General features: G+C 58.0%; 4 protein-coding genes and 1 pseudogene across 5 annotated transcripts in view; all 5 read left to right on the forward strand.

Annotated features, from left to right (window-relative positions):
• Nucleotides 1–10,373, forward strand: part of LOC134563094 (zinc finger protein 239-like) — a 67,728-nt gene extending 57,355 nt beyond the window's left edge. The window contains exons 1-2 of one of the 2 annotated variants that reach the window (XM_063420898.1): nt 8,334–8,441; nt 8,627–10,372. In XM_063420898.1, the coding sequence (XP_063276968.1) occupies nt 8,387–8,441; nt 8,627–9,621 (1,050 nt within the window). In that variant the 5' untranslated portion in view covers nt 8,334–8,386 and the 3' untranslated portion in view covers nt 9,622–10,372. Of the gene's footprint in view, nt 1–8,333; nt 8,442–8,626 lie in introns of those variants that run through there. The other variant, XM_063420897.1, reaches the window with a different exon arrangement.
• The window catches only part of LOC134563112 (zinc finger protein 345-like), a 147,136-nt pseudogene that overhangs the window by 91,462 nt on the left and 32,355 nt on the right, over nt 1–23,319 (forward strand).
• LOC134563095 (zinc finger protein 180-like) lies at nt 977–3,771 on the forward strand. Its single transcript, XM_063420900.1, has 2 exons — nt 977–1,684; nt 1,876–3,771. The coding sequence occupies exons 1-2, from the start codon at nt 1,567–1,569 to the stop codon at nt 2,721–2,723; spliced, it is 966 nt and encodes a 321-aa protein (XP_063276970.1). The 5' UTR covers nt 977–1,566; the 3' UTR covers nt 2,724–3,771.
• On the forward strand, nt 3,768–5,875 carry LOC134563103 (zinc finger protein 568-like). Its single transcript, XM_063420909.1, has 2 exons — nt 3,768–4,862; nt 5,046–5,875. The coding sequence occupies exons 1-2, from the start codon at nt 4,808–4,810 to the stop codon at nt 5,351–5,353; spliced, it is 363 nt and encodes a 120-aa protein (XP_063276979.1). The 5' UTR covers nt 3,768–4,807; the 3' UTR covers nt 5,354–5,875.
• Nucleotides 11,784–22,093, forward strand: LOC134563111 (zinc finger protein 271-like). The gene is made up of 5 exons (XM_063420913.1): nt 11,784–12,841; nt 13,278–13,343; nt 13,527–14,667; nt 20,473–20,747; nt 21,080–22,093. The coding sequence occupies exons 2-5, from the start codon at nt 13,289–13,291 to the stop codon at nt 21,958–21,960; spliced, it is 2,352 nt and encodes a 783-aa protein (XP_063276983.1). The 5' UTR covers nt 11,784–12,841; nt 13,278–13,288; the 3' UTR covers nt 21,961–22,093.

Raw genomic sequence — 23,319 nt, forward strand, 5'->3', positions numbered from 1 at the left:
CAGCAGCCCAGGGGAGGCCCAGCTGCAGAGCTCACAGCCCCGCTTGTGTTTCACTGGAGCACTTTGGAACTCTGATCCCCATCCCATATTCTCTCTGCGGTCGCTGTTTCCATCTTCCCTGTCCCGTTCATATGTCATCGTTCCCAGTGCCATTGCCGGTCACTATCCCCATCCCCATTCCCATTCCTGCTCCTACTCACGTATTCCCTTGTTCCGTTCCCGTATTCTCATTCCCAGAGCCATTGCTGGTCACTATCCCCATCCCCACTCCCTTCCCTGCTCCTACTCACGTATTCCCTGTCCCAGGCCCGGATTGTTGGTCCCACTCCTAATCCCTGTCCTCATTCCCGATCTCATTCCAAGTCCCTTTCTCGTATTTTGAATCCCTCTCCCGGTCCTGGTCCTGTTCTTGGTCCCTGTCCCTATTCCTAGTCCTGTCCCCATTCTCTGTCCCACTCCCAGTACCGGTCCCCATACCCGATCGTGTCCCGCATTCCCGGTGCCAGAGCCCATTCGCGCTCCCATTCCCGATCCCTGTTCCCATTGCTGCCACGATTCAGTCCCCGTCTCCAATTCCCGGTCGCATTCGCAGTCTTTGGCCACATTCCCGGCTCCAGTCCCGTATTTGCTGTCCCATTCTTGATCGCGGTCCCGTACTACCGCCCTCTGTCCCGATTCCCGGTCCCCATTGCCAGTCCCTGCCACCATTCCTGTCCCCATTCCCGCTCCCCGTCCGCTCTCACCGGACGCCGCCGCCATCGCTCCGGCCCTGCCCGGGCCCTCACCGGCCCGAAGAAACCCCGCGCCTCTCCCGCCCACCAATCACAGCGCGCGATGGCTCCTCGATTTGCATAACCACGCCCTCTGCCTTGGCCCCGCCCAGCGCCGTCTGCAGCCGCCTCCGGGCGCTGTTTCCTCCCAGTTCCCTCCCAGTGCTCCCAGTAAGAGCCAGACTGGGAGGGAAAGCGCTCCCAACTCCTTCCCGCTGGTCCCAGGATCCCTCCCAGTGCCGCGCGGGGCGGGGCCGCTTTGGAATCCCCCCAGAGCAGAGCGCGGCTGCGTTTGGCTGTCGGGGCCGAGCTGGGAGCGGAGGAGCGGGAAGAAGGACACCGGAAAGGGAAAAGGAAAGTGAAAGACAAAGGGAGAAGAGACAGGAACAGGAGGAGCACAAAGAGGAGGGACAGAGGAAAAGGACAGGGAGGAGCGGGAAGAAGAGGAGGAGCAGCGGCAGCACGCGGTTCCCCCGCCCGCCAGCTCAGGCCGGAGTTCCCCCAACCCCGGCAGCATCGCCCACCCCAGAACCCGCAGGTCAGCGTGGAGGGGGAGCTCGCCCCAAACATCCGGAGGGTCTTCGGGAGGGTTTTTGTGCGGGGCAGGGATGTTTGGATCTTGCAGGACCCCAAAGCCAATCCGGAGATGGACCTGGAGGAATCTTGGCAGGTCCCCCGTGGCGATCGCCCGGTACAGGCGAGCAGAGCCTGGAGAGGAGCGGGGTCCGGGCCCCCCGAGGCTTAAGGGAGCGCTGATTTCTGCAGCTGCACTTGGGCAGCGGCACCATCAAATCCAATGCGCTCAGCCCTTGTTTCCCCTGCAAACCAGGATTTCCCATTCCCAGACCTCGGCCTGATGGAGGAGGAGGTTGAAGATGCGAGGAAGAGGAAGATGTCTCAGGAGCCGCAGGCAGGTGAGCAGGAAGTCAGAGCCCCTTTCCCCCTCCCTCCTGTTCCATCTCCCAGCCAAGCCTGAGCCCCGGCTGCAGCACAACCCCACTGCCGACCCCGTCCTGCCGGGGATGCACTGGGGGATCTCCTTCCCCATCCCTGTGCCACGGAGACAAATCCCATCCTCTCCTTGTCCTTTCTCCCCCAGACACAGAGCTGAGGACGGAGACCAGGGAGGACAAATCTCCAGTGCAGAACCTCATGGAAGAGACCATTGTGAGCGGCTCCCCTGCGCAGGAATGCAAGGGGGAGGAAAAGTCATGGAGATCCCACACGAGGAGGGGCTGCAAATGCAGATCACGGGGATCTGAGGAGGAAAGATCCACCCTGGGCTGGGGAGGCGGCCGCAGCTTGGAGCTCGGGATACCTGAGCATCCTCAGGATGGGAAGAAGCCCCACAAGTGCTCAAAATGTGAGAAGAGTTTCAGGTCGAAATCTCGCCTCATGTACCACTGGAGAATCCACACAGGGGAACGGCCCTACGAGTGTGGGGAGTGTGGGAAGAGCTTCAGTTTGAGATGGAACCTGACTGTCCATCGGAGGAGCCACACAGGGGAATTCCCTTACGAGTGTGGGGAGTGTGGGAAGAACTTCAGGCGCAGGTCCACCCTGATTGTCCACCAGAGGAGCCACACTGGGGAGAGGCCATATGAGTGTTCTGAGTGTGGGAAGAGCTTCAGCCAGAGCTCCCACCTGATCATCCACCAGAGGAGCCACACGGGGGAACGGCCCTATGAGTGTGGGGAGTGTGGGAAGAGCTTCAGCACAAGGTCCGACCTGATCAGACACCAGAGGAGCCACACCGGGGAGAGGCCCTACGAGTGTGACCAGTGCAAGAAGAGGTTTCCCACCAGCTCCCAGCTCCTCCTGCACCAGCGGATTCACACAGATGAGAGGCCCTTCCGCTGCCCTGACTGCGGGAAGGGCTTCCAGCAAAAGTCCACCCTCGTCACCCACCAGCGCATCCACACCAGGAAGAGGTCCCACGATGAGTGTGATTAGTGAGGGAAGAGCTTCACCAGCAGCCCTACCTTGACCAAACACGAACGCAGCCACTGCTAAGGGAACCCCTGCAAGTGCCCCGAGTGTGGGAAGAGCTTCGTGCGCTGCTCCAGCTCCATCCCCCATGGGAGGATACCCCCTGGATGATCCCCAGTGACCCCCGGTGGGCAGAGTCCCGGTGATCCGTGGTGCTGGTGATCTGTGTTGGGCACACACCTGGCTGGGGGCTCCACATTGACCTGGCGCCCCTTGGCCTAGATAGTCTGTACATTTCTCTTTGTCCTTTCAAAACACCCAAAACCAGGGTGAAAATAAAAATTTTGAACAAAGACCTCGATGGGGATACCGCAAGATCTTCCAGGGGATGTCGCTGATAATTGGTGTGAGGGAATTGAGTGTACCTGAGAACTTTGGGCTACCCAGGCTGAGCGACTCCGGCTGTGCTGGGAGACCCTGGCGGAGGTTCAGGAGGGACTGATCAAGGACCCCCTGCCCTGGGAAGGTCCCCAGATCCCGGTGTTCCCTCTCCAGGATCCCCCTTTGCCCCCTGCGCATTCCTGTGTCACCCACTCCTGATCCTTTCCTGCTCCCATCCCTGTCCGCATCCCATTCCCGCTCCCATTGCCTATCCCATATTCTCTCTTTGGTTGTGGTTCCCATGTTCCAAGTCCAATATTTCCAGCCCTGCTCCCATTCTTGTATTCCCTGTCCCCGTGCCGGTCCCACATTTCCAGTTTGATATTCCCTGCCGTGTTACTAGTCCCGTTGCTGTGAAACCGTTTCTGATCCCAGCCCCTCCTTTCTAATCCACACCCCATATTTTCTCTCTGGATGCTGTTTGCATGCTATTTCTCCCGTTTCTGTATTCCTATCCCCGTTCCCATTCCAGGTCTCTCTCCTGCAGTCCACCTTCCCAGTCCCATTCCTAGTTCCATTCTCAGTTCAAGTCCCCATTCCAGATCCCTGTCCCATATTGCTGCTCCCTGGCCCCAGTCCCACTCTGGTATTCCCTGTCCCATTCTTGGTCCCTGTTCCCATTCCATGTATCATTCCCAGTCCCTGCCTCGTATTTGCAGTGCCGTGCCCGTTCCTGCTTCACATTGATAATCCCTCTCTCCATACCCGGTCCCTTTTCCCATTCCTTGTCCCTGTCCCCATTCCCTCTCTGCATTCCCTGTCCCCATTCCCGCTCCCTGTCCCCTCTCAGCGGAATCCGCCGCCATCGCTCCGGCTCCTCCCTCGCCACTGACGTCACCGGGGAAGCCCTGAGCTTCTCCTGCCCACCAATCACAGCGCGCGATTTCTCCTCGATTTGCATAACCACGCCCTGTATCTCGGTGCCGCATAGCGCCCTCTGCAGCCGCATCCGGGCGCTGTTTGCTCCCAGTTCCCTCCCAGTGCTCCCAGTAAGAGCAATACTGGGAGGGAAAGCGCTCCCAACTCCTTCCCGCTGGTCCCAGGATCGCTCCCCGTGCCGCGCACGGCGGGGCCACTTTGGAACACCCCGAGGGCAGAGCGCGCCTGCTTTTGGGTGTCGGCACCGCCAGGGCCGGGCTGGGAGGGGAGGAGGAGCGGGAGGAAGAGGAAAGGCAGGAGCCGCAGGAACAGGAGGAGCGGGAAAAGGAGGGACAGAGGAAAAGAAAGAAGAGGAGCGGGAGGAAGAGGAGGAGCAGCACGAGCAGCAGCACGCGGTTCTCCCGCCAGCCCGCTCAGGCCGCTGCTCCCCCGGCTCCGGCAGAATCGCCACGCCAGGAACCCGCAGGTGAGCGGGGAGGGGGAGCTCGCCCCAAATCCGTCGAGGCGGATCTGGGGGAGGTTTTTTCTAGTAAGGAAGGGATTGCTTGGATTTTGCAGGACCCCAAAGCCGAACCAGAGATGGCCCTGGAGGGATCTTGGCAGGTCCCACGTGGCGATCGCCCGTTAGCGGCGGGCAGAGCCCGGAGATGAGCGGGGTCCGGGCCCCCCGGGGCTGAAAGGGGCGCTGACTTCTGCAGCTGCACTTGGGCAGCGGCACCATCAAACCCAACGCGCTCAGCGCTTGTTTTACCCCAAAGCAGGATTTCCCATTGGCAAACCTGGGCCCGATGGAGAAGGAGGAGGAGGGCGCGGCGAGGAAGATGTCCCGGGAGCCACAGGCAGGTAAGGAGGAAGTCAGTGCCCCTTTGCCCCTCTCTGCTGCTCCATCTCCCAGCCCGGCCTGGCCCTTGGCTGCAGAAGAACCCCACTGCCGCCCTCTCCTGCCGGGGATGCCCTGGGGATCTCCTTGCCCTTCCCTGTGGCACAGAAGCAAATCCCATCCTCTCCTTGTCCTTCCTTCCCCAGAGACTGATCTGAGCATGGAGCCCGGGGAGGACAAATCCTGGCAACAGAACCTCATGGAACAGGGCATTTTGAGCGGCTCCACGGCGCAGGAATCCAGTAAGGAAGAAAAGCCCCGAACGTGCCGCACAAGGACGGGCTGCAAACGCAAATCTCGAGCATCTGATGAGGAAAGATCTACTCTGGCCCGGGGAGGTGGTGGGATCTCAGAGCTGGAGGCCCCTGAACAGCCTCAGGGTGAGGAGAAGCCCCACAAGTGCTCAAAATGTGGGAAGAGCTTCAGGTGGAGATCCGAACTGATCCACCACTAGAGAATCCACACCGGGGAGAGGCCCTACGAGTGTGACCAATGCAAGAAGAGGTTTCCCACCAGCTCCCAGCTACCTGTGCACCAGCGGATTCAAGCGGATGAGAGGCCCTTCCGCTGCCCCAAATGCAGGATGAGCTTCCAGCGAAATGCCCACCTCGTCATGCAGCAGCGCATCCACACCAGGGAGAGGCCCTACGAGTGTCCCCAGTGTGGGAAGAGGTTCTCCAGGAGCTCTCACTTGACCCAACAGCAACGGAGCCAGCACTGAAGGAAGCCCTGCGAGTGCCCTGAGTTCAGGAAGACCTTCGTGCGCTGTTCCAGCTCCATCCCCCATGGGAGGATCCCCTCTGGATGATCCCCAGTGACCCCCGGTGGGCAGAGCCCCGGTGATCTGTGGTGCCAGTGATCCGTGTTGGGCAGACACCTGGCTGGGGGGCTCCACATCCTCCTGGCTCCCTGTAGCCTGGATTTCTTTTTCATTTCTCTTTATCTTTCAAAACCCTCAAAAATGGGGTAAAAATAAAAATTTCTAACACAGACCTGGATGGGGACATGGGGGTATCTTTCAGGGGATGTGGGGGGTGCTGGGTTCAAGGGAGCTGAGGATTCCAGGTAGGAAATTAGGAGTTGCTCAGGGCTTTGGGCTCCCCAGGCCGAGCGGCTCCGGCTGTGCTGGGAGACCCTGATGGGGTTTCAGGGCCAGCTGATCAATGACCCTGCCCTGGGACTGTCCCACTGTTCCTGGTGTCCCCTTTCCAAGATGCCCCTCTCCTCGGTGTCCCTCCGCTTGCCCCCTGCCTTTTCCTGTGTCACCCCACTCCTGGTCCTGTCCTGCTCCCATCCCACTCCAGATCCCATTTCCTGTCTCATTCCCTGTCTCTGTTGTTTATCCTCTGGATGCCATTCCCATATTTCCAGTCCCATATTCCCCGCACTGTTCCCATTCTTCTATTCTCAGTTCCAGTGCTGGTCTACCATTTCCATGTTCCCTGTCCTGTTCCCATATTGCCATTCCCCGTCCTGTTGCCATATTCCCATTTCCAACCGCTGTGCCTCCTTTCTAATCCACATTCCATATTTTCTCTCCAGTTCCTCTTTCCATATTCACTGTCCTGTTTCCATATTCCTCTCCCCGATCCCATTCCAGGTCCCCCTCCTGTATTCCTGGTCCCATTCCCAGTCCATGTTCAGTATTCCTGGTCCACACTCCCAGTCCCATTCCTAGTTCCATTCCTGGACCCTGTTCCCAGGCCCGGTTCCAATTCCAGATCCCTGACTCATATTGCTGGTCCCTTGCCCAAGTCCCAGTCCGGTATTCCCAGTCCCATTCTTGGTCCCTGTTCCTATTCCATGAATCATCCCCATACCCTGCTTGTTATTTGCAGTGCCGTGCCCGTTCCTGGTTCACATTGCTAATCCCTGTCTCCGTACCCAGTCCCTTTTCCCATTCTGTGTCCATATCCCCAGTCCCTCTCTGCATTTCCAGTCCACATTCCTGGTCCCAGTCCCCATTTCTGCTTCAGCCTCCATTCCCACTCTTGTCCCCGCTCACTGTCCCCATTCCCAGTCCCCATTTCCATTCCCCGTCCCCTTTCCCTGTCCCCATTCCCGGTCCACATTCCCAGTCAAAATTTCCTGTCCCTATTCCCCATTCCCGCCTCTCCCATGGGGCCCTCAGGGCTCCCCAGCTCTGCCTGCCTGTGGCACACGAACCCTTCAGCCCTGCTGCTGCCCTTGCCCAGCTGCACACAGCACAAGGCTTTGGGCATTTCTCACAGGCCCCAGCTGGCCACAGCAGCCCCTCCTGCCAGCACCCGCTGTGCCTCACAGCCCTCCCTGCTGCTGGGGCCATGCAGGGCACACGGGCCTGCAGGAGCCTCCTGTTCTTGCCACAGGAGCAAGGCTGCAGCTTCAGCCTTTGGGCCCTGGGCCGCAGCAGCCCAGGGAAGGCCCAGCTGCAGAGCTCGCAGCTCAAATGTGTTTAACGGAGCGCTTTGGAACTCTCAGCCTCATCCCATATTCTCTGTGAGGCGCTGTTTGTATATTCCCTGTCCCTTTCCCATATTCCTGGTCCTGGTCTCGGTCCCCATTCCCACTCCCCATTCCCTGTCCCCATTCCCGCTCCCTGTCCCCTCTCACCGGACGCCGCCGCCATCGCTCCGGATCCCGCTCCCCTCACGTCTGAGGACAAACCCCGCCCTGCTCCCGCCGACCAATCACAGCACGCGATCGCTCCTGGATTTGCATAACCACGCCCCGTGGGTCCGCCGGGCCCCTCGTCGGCTGCAGACGCGTACAGGCGCTGTTTGCTCCCAGTTCCCTCCCAGTGCTCCCAGTAAGAGCCAGACTGGGAGGGAAAGCGCTCCCGATTCCTTCCCGCTGCTCACAGGATCGCTGCCGGTTCCGTGCGGGGCGGCGCCGCTTTGGAACCCCGCCAGGGCAGAGCGCGGCTGCTTTTGGGTGTCGGCACCGCCCGGGCCGGGCTGGGAGCGGAGAAGGAGCGGGAGGAAGAGGAGGGACAGAGGAGGAGGAAGAGGAAAGGGAAAGAGAAAGAGAGGAGCGGGAGGAAGAGGAGGAGCACGAGGAGGAGGGACAGAGGTAAAGAAAGAGGAGGAGGACGGGCGGGAGGAAGAGGAGGGGCAGTAGCACGCGGTTCCCCCGCTCAGGCCGCAGCTTCCCCGGCTCCGGCAGCATCGCCCCCCCGGAACCCGCAGGTGAGCGGGGAGGGGGAGCTCGCCCCAAATCCATCGCGGGGCTCTCCGGGAGGGTTTTTGTGAGGCCCAGGGCGTGTTCGGATCTTGCAGGAGCCCGAAGCCGAGCCGGAGATGGCCCTGGAGGGAACTCGGCGGGTCCCACGTGGCGATGTCCCGGTAGCGTCGGGCAGAGCCCGGAGATGAGCGGGGTCCGGGCCCCCCGCGGCTGAAAGGGGCGCTGACTTCTGCAGCTGCACTTGGGCAGCGGCACCATCAAACCCAACGCGCTCAGCCCTTGTTTTACCCCAAAGCAGGATTTCCCATTGGCAAACCTGGGCCCGATGGAGGAGGAGGGCGCGGCGAGGAAGAGGAAGATGTCCCAGGAGCCGCAGGCAGGTGAGGAGGAAGTCAGTGCCCCTTTGCCCCTCTCTGCTTCTCAATCTCGCAGCCCAGCCTGGCCCCCGGCTGCAGGACAACCCCACTGCCAACCCTGTCCTGCCGGGGACGCGCGGGGGGATCTCCTTGCCCTTCCCTGTGGCACACAGGCAAATCCCATCCTCTCCTTGTCCTTCCTTCCACAGAAACTGATCTGAGCACGGAGCCCGGGGAGGACAAATCCCAGCAACAGAACCTCATGGAAGAGGGCATTTTGAGCTTCTCCACGGCGCAGCAATCCAGTGAGGAGGAAAAGCCCCAGAGATCCAGCAGAAGGACGGGCTGCAAACGCAAATCTCGACCATCTGATGAGGAAAGATCTACTCTGGGATGGGGAGGTGGTGGGATCTCAGAGCTGGAGGCCCCTGAGCAGCCTCAGGATGAGGAGAAGCCCCACAAGTGCTCAAAATGTGAGAAGAGCTTCAGGCAGAGATCCGAACTGATCCGCCACTGGAGAATCCACACAGGGGAACGGCCTTATGAGTGTGGGCAGTGTGGGAAGAGCTTCAGCCAGAGCTCCCACCTGATCAGACACCAGAGGATCCACACTGGGGAGAGGCCCTACGAGTGTGACCAATGCAGGAAGAGGTTTCAGACCAGCTACAATCTCCTCCTGCATGAGCGGATTCACACGGATGAGAGGCCCTTCTGCTGCCCGGACTGCGGGATGGGCTTCAAGCAAAACTCCCACCTCGTCACCCACCAGCACATCCACACCGGGGAGAGGCCCTACGAGTGTCCCCAGTGTGGGAAGAGCTTCAGCTCGACCTCCCAAGTGATCAGACACCAGAGGAATCACACGGGGGAAAAACCCTACGAGTGTGGGGAGTGTGGGAAGGGCTTTAGCCTTAGGTCCGGCCTGATCGTCCACCAAAGGATCCACACTGGGGTGAGGCCCTACGAGTGTGACCAGTGCAAGATGAGGTTTCCCACCAGCTCCAGTCTCCTCATGCACCAGCGCATTCACACGGATGAGAGGCCCTTCCGCTGCCCCGACTGCGGGACGGGCTTCAAGCAAAACTCCCACCTCATCACACACTGGTGCATCCACACCGGGGAGAGGCCCTATGAGTGTCCCCAGTGTGGGAAGGGCCGCTCCAAAAGCTCTGCCTTGACCCAACACCAACGGAGCCAGCACTGAGGGAACTCCTGTGAGTGCCCCGAGTGTGGGAAGAGCTTTGTGCGCTGCTCCAGCTCCATCCCCCATGGGAGGATCCTCACTGGATGATCCCCAGTGACCCCTCTTGGCAGAGCCCCGGTGATCTGTGGTGCCGATGATCTGTGTTGGGAAGACACCTGGCTTGGGGCTCTACATCTTCCTTGCTCCGTATGGCCCAGATTTTCTTTTCATTTCTTTTTATCCTTTCAAAACACCCAAGATCAGGGCAAAAATAAAAGATGTTGAACAAAGGCGTGGTTAGGGACATTGGTGATATCTCCCAGGGTATGTAGGAATGCTGAGTGTGAGGGAGCTGAGGGTTCCTGGCAGGAACTTTGGGGTTGCTCAGGGATTTGGGCTCCCCAGGCTGAATGGCTCTGGCTTTGGCTTCCTGGGGGAAGTTCCAGGGCAGCTGATCAAGGACACCCTGCCCCGGAACTATCCGAATGTCCCCTCATCCCTGACGGTTCCTGACGTCCTCTGCCCAGTAGATCCCTCACCGCATGGTCACTCCCCTTTCCCCCTGCCCGTTCCCATGTCACCACACTCCCGGTCCTGTTCTGGGCCAATCCCAGTCCCGATCCCATTGCCAGTCTCATTTGCAGTCCCTTTCCTGTATTCTCCTTCTGACTATTGTTCCTGTAATTCCGGTCCCATATTCCCTGCCCTGTTCTTGTTATCATATTCCTGGTCTCTCTGCCAGATCCTCATTTCCATTGCTGTATTCCCTGTCCTGTTCCCATGTTTCCAGTTCCATTACTGTATTCCCGTTTCTGATCCCGGCCCCACCTTCCTAATTCTCATCCCATATTCTCTCTACGCTTGCTCTATTCATGTTCTTTGTGCTGTTCCGATATTCCTGTTCCTGGTCCCATTCCAGGTCCATTTCTCCATCCCCAGTATAACTCTCAGTCTCTGTCTCATATTTCCAGTCCCATTCCCGCTTTTTGTCCCCATTCCTGGTCCCTGTCCTCATTGCCCGTCCCATTCCCAGCTGCATTCCCAGTCCCATTCCTGGTTCCATTCCCAGTCCCTGATCCCATTTACAGTCTGTATTGCCCTTCCTGGTCCCTATCCCCATTCTAGATCCCTGTCCCATATTCCCAGTCCCTGTCACCATTCCCAGTCCCTGTCCGGTATTCCGGGTCTCATTCTTGGTCCCTGTCTCCATTCCTTGTATCATTCTCAGTCCCTGTGTCATATTTCCAGTCCCATTCCCAGTCCCTGTCCTCATTTCCAATCCCATTCCCAATCCGATTGCCTCTCTCCATTCCTGATCCCATTTCTTGTCCCAGTCCCATATTCCCTGTCCAATTCTTAGTCCCTGTCCCCATTACTAGTATCATTCCCAGTCCCCATCTCACATTTCAAGTCCTGTTCCCGGTCCCCGTCCCCATTACCGATCCCTGTCCCCATTCCGAGTACCATTCCCAGTGCCATTCCTCGTCCCAGTTCTGTATTCCATGTCACATTCTCAGTCCCTGTCTTGTATTCCCTGTGCCATTCCCAGTCTCAGTCTGCTATTTTTGGTCCCATTCTTGGTCCCTATCCCCACTCACGTTATCATTCCCAATCCCTGTCTCATATTTCCAATCCTGTATTCCCGATCCCTGTTCCGATTCCCGGCCCCTGTCCCCATTCCCCATTCCCGCCTCTCTCCCTATTCCTGGTGCCATTCCCCATTCCCGCCTCTCCCATGGGGCCCTCAGGGCTCCCCAGCTCGGCCTGCCTGTGGCACATGAACCCTTCAGCCCTGCTGCTGCCCTTGCCCAGCTGCACACAGCACAAGGCTTTGGGCATTTCTCACAGGCCCCAGCTGGCCACAGCAGCCCCTCCTGCCAGCACCCGCTGTGCCTCACAGCCCTCCCTGCTGCTGGGGCCATGCAGGGCACACGGGCCTGCAGGAGCCTCCTGTTCTTGCCACAGGAGCAAGGCTGCAGCTCCAGCCTTTGGGCCCTGGGCCGCAGCAGCCCAGGGGAGGCCCAGCTGCAGAGCTCGCAGCCCCAAATGTGTTTAATGGAGCACTTTGGAACTCGGATCCCCATCCCATATTCTCTCTGTGGTCGCTGTTTCCATCTTCCCTGTCCTGTTCCCGTGTTCCCGTTCCCAGAGCCATTGCCGGTCACTACCCCCATCCCCACTCCCATTCCTGCTCCTACTCACGTATTCCCTGTCCCAGGCCCAGATTTTTGGTCCCACTCCTAATCCCTGTCCTCATTCCCGGTCTCATTCCAAGTCCCTTTCTCGTATTTTGAATCCCTCTCCCGGTCCTGCTCCCATTCTCGGCCCCTGTCCCTATTCCTAGTCCTGTCCCCATTCTCTGTCCCACTCCCAGTCCCGGTCCCCATACCCGATCGTGTCCCGCATTCCCGGTGCCAGAGCCCATTCGCGCTCTCATTCCCGATCCCTGTCCCCATTGCTGCCACGATTCCCAGTCCCCGTCCCCAATTCCCGGTCGCATTCACAGTCTTTGGCCACATTCCCGGCTCCAGTCCCGTATTTGCGGTCCCATTCTTGTTCTCGGTCCCGTACTACCGCCCTCTGTCCCGATTCCCGGTCCCCATTGCCAGTCCCTGCCACCATTCCTGTCCCCAATCCCGCTCCCCGTCCGCTGTCACCGGACGCCGCCGCCATCGCTCCGGCCCTGCCCGGGCCCTCACCGGCCCGAAGAAACCCCGCGCCTCTCCCGCCCACCAATCACAGCGCGCGATCGCTCCTCGATTTGCATAACCACGCCCTCTGCCTTGGCCCCGCCCAGCGCCGGCTGCAGCCGCCTCCGGGCGCTGTTTGCTCCCAGCTCCCTCCCAGTGCTCCCAGTAAGAGCCAGACTGGGAGGGAAAGCGCCTCCAAATCCTTCTCGCTTCTCTCAGGATCGCTCCCGGCGCTCTCAATATCGCTCTCAGTGCCGCGCGTGGCGCAGTCCCTTTGGAATTCTCCCCAGGGCAGAGCGCGGCTGCTTTTGGGTGTCGGCACCTCCCGCTCTAGGCTTGGGGAGGAGGAGGAGCGGGAGGAGGAGGAGAAGGAAAGGAAGGAGCGGGAGGAAGAGGAGGAGAATGAACAGGATCGACAAAGGAGGTGGAAAAGGAAGAGGAGGAGCCGGAGGAGCAGCAGCAGCAGCAGCAAGAGCCCGCGGTTCCCTCGGCTGCCCCCTCAGGCCGCCGCTCCCCCGGCTCCCGCAGCATCGCCGCCCCGGAACCCGCAGGTCAGCGGGGAGGGACAGGTCGCCCGAAATCCATGGGCAGAAAGGGGGGGGACCTCCGGGAGGCTCTTGTAGGGGTCCGCAGATTTTTCAAATTTGCAGGACCCCAAAGTCGAGCCGGAAATGGCCCTGGAGGGATTTCGGGGGTTCCCACGTGGCGATCGCCCGGTACCGGCGGGCAGAGCGGCGATATCGGGTTTGAGGAGAGCCGGGGCGGAACGCGGCAGCCCCGGAGCAGGGGGAACGCAAAGGGGCGATACCAGAGCAGGGGGAAACGGCCAGAATAGAGGAGTGGGGGAGCCCTGATATGAGCGGGGTCCGGGGCCGCCGAGGCTGAAAGGGGCGCTGACTTCTGCAGCTGCACTTGGGCAGCGGCACCAGCTAAACCAACGTGCTCAGCCCTTGTTTTCCCCCCCAAAAGAGGATTTCATATTCCCAGACCTGGGCTCGATGAAGGAGGAGGGGGCCCCGAGGAAGAGGAAGATATTGCAGGAGCCCCAAGCAGGTGAGGAGGAAGTCAGTGCCCCTTTCCCCTCCCTCCAGCTCCATCTCCCAGCCCAGCCTGGCCCCGGCTGCAGGACAACCCCGCTGCCGACGCCGTCTTGCCGGGGATGCACTGCGGGATCTCCTTCCCCTTTGCTGTAGCACGGAGGCAAATCCCATCCTCTCCTTGTCCTTCCTCCCCCAGATATGGAGCTGAGCACCGAGGCCAGCGAGGAGAAATCCTTACGGCAGAACCTCATGGAAGAGGCCGTTGTGAGTGGCCCCACGACGCAGGAATTGAATGGGGAGGAAAAGCCTCGGAGATCCCGCACGAGGAGGGGCTGCAAAAGCAGATCTCGAGCATCTGAGGAGGAAAGATCTACCCTGGGCCGCGGAGGTGGCCGGAGCTCAGAGCTGGAGGTCCCTGAGCAGCTGCAGGATGGGGAGAAGCCCCACAAGTGCTCAAAATGTGGGAAGAGCTTCAGCCACAGATCCTCCCTGATCCGCCACCAGGTCAGCCACACTCTGGAGATGCCCTTTGAGTGTGATAAATGTAGGAAGAGGTTTCAGAGCAGCACCTGTCTCCTCAGGCATTACAGGATTCACAGGGATGAGAGGCCCTTCCGCTGCCCCGACTGTGGGATGGGCTTCAAGTACAATTTTGCCCTCATCACCCACCGGCGCATCCACACCGGGGAGAGGCCCTACGAGTGTGGGGAGTGTGGGAAGAGCTTCACCCAGAGCTCCACCCTGACTGCCCACCAGAGGAGACACACGGGAGAACGGCCCTATGAGTGTGGGGAGTGTAGGAAGAGCTACAAGACAAGCTCTGAACTGATCATTCACCAGAGGAGCCACACTGGGGAACGACCCTATGAGTGTGGGGAGTGTGGGAAGAGCTTCACCCGGAGGTGCCACCTGCTCTGGCACCAGAGGAGCCACAAGGGCTCTACAGCCTACAAGGAATGTTCCTATGAGTGTGGGGAGTGTGGGAAGACCTTGAGATCAAGCTCTGAACTGATTGTCCACCAAAGGAGCCACACTGGGGAACGGCCCTATGAATGTGGGGAGTGTGGGAAGAGATTCATGTCGAGATCCCACCTGATTGCGCACCAGAAGATCCACACGGGGGAACGGCCATACGAGTGCGATAAATGCAGGAAGAGGTTTCAGACCAGCACCAATCTCCTCATGCACCAGAGGATTCACACGGATGAGAGGCCCTTCCGCTGCCCCAACTGTGGGAAGGGCTTTATACAAAACTCCACCCTCATCAGCCACCGGCGCATCCACACTGGGGAGAGGCCCCATGAGTGTCCCCAGTGTGGGAAGAGCTTCTCATGCAGGTCAACTTTGACCCAACACCAACGGAGCCAGCACTGAGGGAAGCCCTGCGAGTATCCCAAGTGCAGGAAGAGCTTCGTGCACTGCTCCAGCTCCATCCCCATGGGAGGATCCCCCCAGGATGATCCCCAGTGACCCCCGGTGGGCAGAGCCACGGTGATCCGTGGTGCCTGTGATCCGTGTTGGGAAGACACCTGGCTGGAGGCTCCACATCCTGTTGGGTCCCCTTGGGCACTTGGACACATTAACAGACCAACATTAGAAATCCTTTGTGGAGAGTGCATTTGTCGACTTCTGACCCCAGAAAAATCTCACTTTTTGTGTCCTCTGGTGGCATCAAGCAATGCTGCATGGCCTTGAGGTCTCCAACATTAGTCCATTGTTTCAATTCTCTCTGGCTCATGGGCATCTTCCACATCAAATGAGGACAGACTAGGTCTAAACCCACAATTTTGGAGACCCTCCAAATTAGTGTGGAAACGCTGTAAAAAAGGTTCTTCCCACCCACCCAAGCATGTGGATGCTCAACCTGCAGGGAAATATAAATCCTTTTGTTTTGGCCTTGAAACAAAAAGGTTTCTGTTCATCTTTTTGAAAGCCTTTAAACTGGTATAAAAATAAAGATGTTGAACTAAGGCATGGATGGGGACGTGGGGGACAATGACATGGGTGAGGCCATGAGAGGCCAAGGGGGACAGGGATGGGGATGCAAACAAGGATGGGATCATGGGTGAACATGGACATGGTTGGGGACATTGGGGACATGCATGGGGACATGAACTGGGACAGCATCAATGCCAGCACAGTGTGCCAGAACAGTGCCACCAGCACCTTGATCTCAGCCCTGGGGAAGTGCTGCCTGATGCAGTTGTTGCCAGCTCGTCCCCACTGTCACCACAGTGGTGTCCCAGCCAAATGTCACCCCCCACCAGGGCAGGACACCGAACTTGTTCAGCTGGGAACATCTGGGAACAGAAGGGAGTGACAGCCACCAGGCTGTCCCAGGGCCACTGGGCTCACCCCAACCACCTCTGGGGACAGGGCAATGGTCAGTGTCACCCAGAGGGCCACATGGCCCCACGCTGGGTGTGATCAGAACCATCCTGGTGGAAGCATCCTCACAGGTGTGGTGACATTTTCCCTTAACGTGTGTCCTGGTGACATCGTGTCCCCTCCCCTCCGTATGTCCCCAGCCCCTCCCCATGTCTCCCTGTCTCCCCTACTCTGTGTTCCCATCCCCTCCGTGTGTCCCTGTCTTGCTCTGTCTTCCTGTCACCATCTCCCTTATGTGTCCTTGTCCCCTTCCGTGTGTCCCCGTCCCTCCTCCCATGTTCCTGTCCGCCGCCCTCGGTGGGGCCAAAGTCGCCGAGGTTCCGGACCCATGTCCTGCAGGGATTCCCTGTGTCCTGCAGGGATTCCCTGTGTCCTGCAGGGTTTCCCTGTGTCCTACAGGATGTCACCGTGTCCCTCAGGATGTTCCTGTGGCTGCTTCTGGTGCCGAGCGTCTGCGCCCGTCCCGGCACAGGTATGGAAATGCCACAACACCCTGGGACACACAATGACATCCCATGACAACCTTTGTCCTCTGATTTTGGCTTCTTCTTCCCCCATTTTGGATCTTTTCAGCCTGTTTTGAGTCTCTTTTCCCTGTTTTGTATCTTTTACTCTCTATTTTGAGTCATTTCCTCTCTATTTTGAGTCATTTCCTTCTTTTCCATCTTTTCTCCAGTTTTGAGTGACCTTCTCTTACATTTGGCACATTTTTGGCTGCATTGCTTGTCCTCCAGTCCCATCCTCACTCCTTAAGACCCCTCATCCTCCCTGCCCCGTCCCCCCAGGCATGTCCCCAGCTGTGTCCCCAGCTGTCTCCCCACACCACATAGACTCAGTTCTCGACGTCCTGGATGCCCTCAAGTCCCTCGCCTGGAACTGTGGATCTCCTCTTCCAGGAGAGCTCTCCTGGCTTCCAGAGAACACCAGTGGCACTGGGGCTCAGGGTGGGTGACCTGGTGGGGTTGATGGGAGGGGGTTTGGGGTCATGTTGGGACTGACCGTGGGTCTTGTCCATTCCAAAGTGAGGAGCGGTCTCAGCTGGAGAGCCTGGGATGGACGGGGTCAGGAGATGGGGGACAGATGGACACCAGAACCACCGATCCCATCTGGTGGACACTGGTCCAGATGGACACCAGAGAATGGATCCCAGCTTGACTCTGATCTGGATGGGCCCTGGCCCTGCAGCCCCCCAGCCTGGCCAGCCCTCAGCCCAGATGACCACAAGCCTGGCACCACCATGGCCCAACCCACTGGCCCACCAGCCCATCGCACCAGTAACAACCCCAAAAACCCTCCAAAATAAACTCCATTCCAAAACATTGAATCAGGATGGTCCCTGCAGAGCAAGGGGGAAACTGAGGCACAGGCTGGGGGGGTGACCTTGTGGTGTTGGGAGGGGACTTCAGGAGCCATCCTGGAGACCCCAACCTTCCCACAAATGAGCACCTATCCCCCAAACTGACACCTGCAACATCCTGGGTCCCCCACCTGCCATTTCAGAGGGACTCCAGGAGCCACCGTGATCCCACAATCCCTTCAATAAGTAACCCGTGATGTCCCCCTGCTGTCACCGGTGTGTCCCTAGTGGGAAAAGCAGCCTCACCAGAGGAGGAGGAGGAAGAGGAGGAGGAGGATGTGGTGGTGGAAGAAGAGATGAGAGTGTGACTAAAACTGCTGCCTGGTCACATCGGGAAGCCACAACAGGAACTGGGGCTGAGCATGGGTGCAGCAGTGGAGGTACCACAGAGGACCAGGGCCAGCACACAGGGAGAGTCCCCAAGGTCTCCTTGGGGGATGCTGGAGCCACAGCAGTGCAGAGGGTGCAGGGTCATGCAGCATCCTCAGGGGAATGCAGAGGGATGGAAGTGGCCAGGTGTGACCCCAAAAATGTTGTCACCCACCCCCTACTGTAGGATGTGGGCAAACTCCTGCTCTGGGGCGCAGGTGACAAATTGGTGGGTGGTGGTGACAAAAAGCACAGGTGCCACCTCGGGGATAGCACAGAGAGGGGGGCCTGTAGTGCCACTGTGCCTCCCACAGAGGGGCACCCCAGGGGGACAAAGGGGGTGTCAGGGGTGTCCCCAAGCAGTTAGAGGAGCTGGGGGAGGGGAAAGGAAGCACAGTCGGGGCGTGTCGGAAACACCTCCGGTCTCACCTGTGTCCATGGCATGAGGGTGGTGAGGCATCTTTCGCTGTGTCATCCTGTCCCCCTGCCACCGTGTCACTCTGTCTTCCTGGCAGTCTGTCCCCCTGCACTCCTGTCATTATGCTCCCCAGCACCCTGTCCCCTTGCCCCGTCGCCCACTGTCATCTGTTATCACCCAGTGTCACCTCTACTGGGCAGCGAGGGGTGGCAGCACTTCCAGGTGACACCCCCACAGCTCACTGTTACCCATTGGCACCCATGGGCACCCATTGGCACCCACTGTCACCTCTGATGGGCAGCGAGGGGTGGCAGCACTTCCAGAGGGCCACATGGGTGGCCAGGCTGATCCGAGATCACCCCCTGTGAATGCAGTAGTCAAACGTGACCTGGGGACACAGAGTGGTACTGCAATTGTCATTGTCACTGTCACTGCCACTGTGTCCTGGGGTGACTTTGTGATGCTTCTATCTCTAATTGTCTGTTTTGCTGGATATTAAGCTCTACACCTTTAAGACTGGTTCCAAGAGTGAAGGGGGTGGAAGAAGAAGTGCAGGGTTTGTTTGTAAAAACTTCACTCACTCCTCTGCATTCTGCTCCTGGACTGTGTTGTCTGTGGATGGACAGCGAGAGACAGAGAGAGCTCTCCTTTGTTTTTAAGTGGCTTTTAGCAAGCTGAGCCACAGAATTTCCCTGGACTGTTTTCTTTTTCTTGCAACTCTTTCAACCTGTTCTGGACTGAAAACCCAGAGAAACACTCAGAGCTCACACCTGTGACCCACTGGGGCCCAGGACGGCATTTTCCAGCCCTAGAGGGACTGATAAGAGAGTGGACAACCTGAGCTGCCACCCATGGCAAAGACTTTCTCAATTTTGGAATCTCTCTTAAACAACAGCAAGAGGTTCTGTTGTCTGATATTGTTCATTCTTTTTGTGCTTGTGGGCACTTTGATTGTTGAATAAACAGTTTTTTCTCCTTTTCTCAAAAGAATTTTTTTCCTGGACCAGTTGGGGGAGGGGCTGCTTGGGTTTGCTTTCCAGAGGGACCCATTCAGAGGTTTCCTCACAAATTTGCACAAAACAAGGACACTGGTCCCTGTCCCCATTCCAGGTCCCATTCCAAATCCCCATCTCCATTCCCTGTCCTCATTCCTGGTCCCTGTCCCTGTCCCCATTCTTTGTTCCTGTCTCCAGTCCCGGTCCCAGTGCCCATCCCTAGGCCCTGTCCCGATTCCCTGTCCCATTCCTGGTCTCTCTCTCCACTCCAGGTCCCATTCCTGGTCTCAGTCCCATATTCCCTGTCCCAGTCCCAGTCTGGTATGCCAGATCCAATTCTTGCTCCCTGTCCCCATTCCCAGTATTATCCCCAGTCCTTGTCCCGTATTCCCAGTCCCATTCCCAGTTCTGTCCCCTACTGCCAGTCCCATTGCCAGCCACTGTCCCTATTCCCAGTCCCATTTCCCAAACCCCGTTCTGTGTTCACGGTTCCATTCCTGATCCCTGTCCTCATTCCTGAGCCCTGTCCCCATTCCTGATCCCTGTCCCCATTACCAATCCCTGTCCCTATTCCCAGTCCCAGTTCCCATTACGCATCCCTGTCCCCATTCCTCGTTCCTATCCCCTTCCCAGTCCTGTCCCCTTTCCCGGTCCCATTCCGGGTCCCTATCCCCATTCCTGGTCCCATTCCTGTTCCCTATCCCCATTCCCACTCCCTGCTTAGATTCCCCATTCCATTCCCAATCCCTGTACTTATTCCCAGTCCAGGAACCCGCAGGTGAGCGGGGAGGGGCAGCTCACCCCAAATCCATCGCAGGGGTCTCCAGGAGTTTTTTGTGCGGGGCAGGGATTGTTTGGATCTTGCAGGACCCCAAAGCCGAACCAGAGATGGCCCTGGAGGGATCTTGGCGGGTCCCACGTGGCGATCGCCCGGTACCGGCGGGCAGAGCCCGGAGATGAGCGGGGTCCGGGCCCCCCAGGGCTGAAAGGGGCGCTGACTTCTGCAGCTGCGCTTGGGCAGCGGCACCATCAAACCCAACGCGCTCAGCCCTTGTTTTCCTCCCAAAGCAGGATAACCCCTCGGCCCGCAAGAGGAGGAGGAGGCCAGGAGGAAGAGGAAGATGTCCCGGGAGCCGCAGGCAGGTGAGGAGGAAGTCAGTGCCCCTTTGCCCCTCTCTGTTGCTCCATCTCCCAGCCCAGCCGTGCCCCCAGCTGCAGGACAACCCCATTGCTGATGCCGTCCTGCCGGGGATGAACTGGGGGGATTTCCTTCTCCTTCCCTCTGGCACAGAGGCAAATCCCATCCTTTCCTTGTCCTTCCTCCCCCAGACATGGAACTGAGCACAGAGCCCAGGGAGGACAAATCCCCACAGCAGAACCTCATGGAAGAGGCCGCTGTGAGCGGCTCCAGGGTGCAGGAATCCAATGGGAAGGAAAAGCCTCGGAGATCCCGCACAAGGATGAGCTGCAAACGCAGATCTCGGGGATCCGAGGAGGAAAGATCTACTCTGGGCAGGGGAGCTGGCCGGAGCTCAGAGCTGAGGGCCCCTGACAAGTCTCAGGATGGGGAGAAGCCCCACAAGTGCTCAAAATGCAAGAAGAGCTTCAGGTGGAGATCCGATCTGATCAAACACCAGAGGATCCACACGGGGGAACGGCCCTATGAGTGTGGGGAGTGTGGGAAGAGCTTCAGTTTTAGCTCTGGCCTAAGTGTCCACCAGAGGATCCACACGAAGGAGAAGCCCTACGAGTGTGAACAATGCAAGAAGAGGTTTACCGCCAGCTCCCATCTCCTCGTGCACCGGCGGATTCACAGAGATGAGAAGCCCTTCCGTTGCCATGACTGTGGGATGGACTTCAGGGACAGCTCTGCCCTCAGCAAGCACCGGCGCATCCATATTGGCGATTGATGAGAGACGGGAAGACTGATTCGGTGATCAGAATTCGATTTTACTCAGGTTTTCCAAAAGCTTATATACTATTTCAGACAGGTTAATCATTTCTACTACAATAATCAGGTTAAAAATCACACAGAAAACTCATGCATTTTACAACAACTCTTTGCTTGCAGAAGTTGATTGAATCTTCTCTCTTCCCGTAAGCAGGTGTAATCCCATCTCCTGTAATTTTCACAGTTCTGTTTGTTCCTGCCATGGCATCTTGGTTATCAAACCAGATATGCTAATCAAGTCTGTTTGACTCTCTGTCTTGTGTATTCCCAGACATCCACACCGGGGAGAAGCCCTACGAGTGTCCCCAGTGTGGGAAGAGCTTCAGACACAGCCAGAACCTAATTATCCACCAGAGGAGCCACACAGGAGAACAGCCCTACAATTGTGAGGAGTGTGGGAAGAGCTTCAGCCAGAGACCTCACCTGACCCGCCACCAGAGAAGCCACACCAGGGAGAGGCCCTACGAGTGTGACCAATGCAAGAAGAGGTTTCAGAGCAGCTCAAATCTCCTCAAGCACCAGCGGACTCACACGGATGAGAGGCCCTTCCGCTGCCCTGACTGCGGGATGGGCTTCCAGCGAAACTCCCACCTCACCAGGCACCGGCGCATCCACACCGGGGAGAGGCCCTATGAGTGTCCCGAGTGTGGGAAGAGCTTCAACGATAGCTCTGCCTTGATCGTCCACCAGAGGAGTCACACAGGGGAACGGCCCTACAAGTGTGAGGAGTGTGGGAAGAGCTTCAACCAGAGCCCCCACCTAATTATCCACCAGAGGAGCCACACAGGGGAGAGACCCTACAAGTGTGACCAATGCAAGAAGAGGTTTCAGAGCAGCTCAAGTCTCCTCCTGCACCAGCGGATTCACACGGATGAGAGGCCCTTCCGCTGCCCCGTCTGTGGGAAGGGCTTCAAGTACAACTCCCACCTCGTCACCCACCGGCGCATCCACACCGGGGAGAGGCCCTACGAGTGTCCCCAGTGTGGGAAAAGGTTTTCCAAGAGCTCTCACTTGACCCAACACCAACAGAGAGAAGCCCTGCAAGTGCCCCCAGTGCAGAAAGAGCTTCATTCGCTGCTCCAGCTCCATCCCCCATGGGAGGATCTACACTGGATGATTCCCACTGACGCCTGGAGGGGAGAGCCCTGGTGATCTGTGTTGGGTACACACCTAGCTGGGGGCTCCACATCCTCCTAGCTCCCTGTGGCCTGGATTATCTTTTGTTTTCTCTTTATTCTTTCAAAACACCCAAAATCAGGGTAAAAATAAAGATGTATAACTAAGACATGGAATGGGATATGAGGGGATCTTCCAGGGGATGTGGGGGATGCTGAGTGGGAGGAAGTTCAGGGTTCCTATCACAAATTTGAGTGTTGCTCATAGATTTGGGCTCTAAAGGCCACACGGCCAAGCAGTTCTGGCTGTCCTGGGAGACCCTGGGGGAAGTTCTGGGGCAGCTGATCAAGGACCCCCTACCCTGGAACTGTCCCCATGTCCCCCAGTCCCAGTTCCCGATGTACCCTGTCCAGTATGCTCCTCTCCACACTCTCACTCCCTTTGCCCCCTTAACGTTCCCATGTTACCCCACTCCCAGTCCTGGTCTGGTCCCATCTTATTCCAGATCCCATTCCCAGTCTCATTCCCTGTCCCCGTCCTGTATTCTCTGTCTGGTTACCATTCCTGTATTTCCAGTCCCATATTCCCTGCCCTGTTCCTGTTATTGTATTCCTGGTTTCTTTGCCTGGCCCTGTGCCAGGCCCTCATTGCCACTGCTGTATTCCTTCTCCTGTTCCCCTGTTTCCAGTCCCATTACTGTATTCCTGATCCCAGCCCCACCTTCCTAATTCCCGTCCCATATTATCTCTACGCTTGCTCTGTTCATGTTCATTATGCTGTTCCCATATTCCTGTTCCTGGTCCCATTCCAGGTCCCTTTCTCCATCCCCAGTATAATTCCCAGTCTCCATCTCATATTTCCAGTCCCATTCCCACTTTTTGTCTTAATTCCTGGTTCCTGTCCTCATTGCCGGTCCCATTCCTGGCTGCATTCCCAGTCCCTGACCCCATTCACAGTCTCTATCCCCATTCTTGGACACTATCCCCATTCTCAGTCCCATGCCTGGTCCCTATTCCCATTCTAGATCCCTGTCCCATATTCCCAGTCCCTGTCACCATTCCCAGTCCCAATCTGGTATTCGTGGTGTCGTTCTTGGTCCCTGTCCCCATTCCTTGTATCATCCTCAGTCCTCGTCTGATATTTCCAGTCCAATTCCCAGTCCCTGTCCTCATTTCCAGTTCCAATTCCTGGTCCTTGTCCCCATTTCCAATCCAATTCCCAGTCCCATTCCCAGTACCTCTCTCCATTCCCAATCCTGTTCGTGGTCCCAGTCCCATATTCCCTGTCCAGTTCTTGGTCCCTGTCCCCATCACCAGTATCATTCCTAGTCCATTTCTCGCATTTCCAGTCCTATTCCCAGTCCCAGTCCCCATTACCGATCCCTGTCCCTATTCC

The sequence above is a fragment of the Prinia subflava genome, chromosome 33 (genome assembly GCF_021018805.1).
Source record: "Prinia subflava isolate CZ2003 ecotype Zambia chromosome 33, Cam_Psub_1.2, whole genome shotgun sequence".
NCBI lineage: Eukaryota > Metazoa > Chordata > Aves > Passeriformes > Cisticolidae > Prinia > Prinia subflava.

Excerpts from the sequence above, each read along its gene's own strand:
- LOC134563103 (XM_063420909.1), top strand. The coding sequence starts at position 4,808 with ATGGAGAAGGAGGAGGAGGGCGCGGCGAGGAAGATGTCCCGGGAGCCA. Across the intron at positions 4,863-5,045 it reads GTCCCGGGAGCCACAGGCAG|AGACTGATCTGAGCATGGAG; the intron begins GTAAGGAGGAAG and ends TTCCTTCCCCAG.
- LOC134563095 (XM_063420900.1), top strand. The coding sequence starts at position 1,567 with ATGCGCTCAGCCCTTGTTTCCCCTGCAAACCAGGATTTCCCATTCCCA. Across the intron at positions 1,685-1,875 it reads GTCTCAGGAGCCGCAGGCAG|AGCTGAGGACGGAGACCAGG; the intron begins GTGAGCAGGAAG and ends CCCCAGACACAG.
- LOC134563111 (XM_063420913.1), top strand. The coding sequence starts at position 13,289 with ATGAAGGAGGAGGGGGCCCCGAGGAAGAGGAAGATATTGCAGGAGCCC. Across the intron at positions 13,344-13,526 it reads ATTGCAGGAGCCCCAAGCAG|ATATGGAGCTGAGCACCGAG; the intron begins GTGAGGAGGAAG and ends TTCCTCCCCCAG. Across the intron at positions 20,748-21,079 it reads TGCCCTCAGCAAGCACCGGC|ACATCCACACCGGGGAGAAG; the intron begins GCATCCATATTG and ends GTGTATTCCCAG.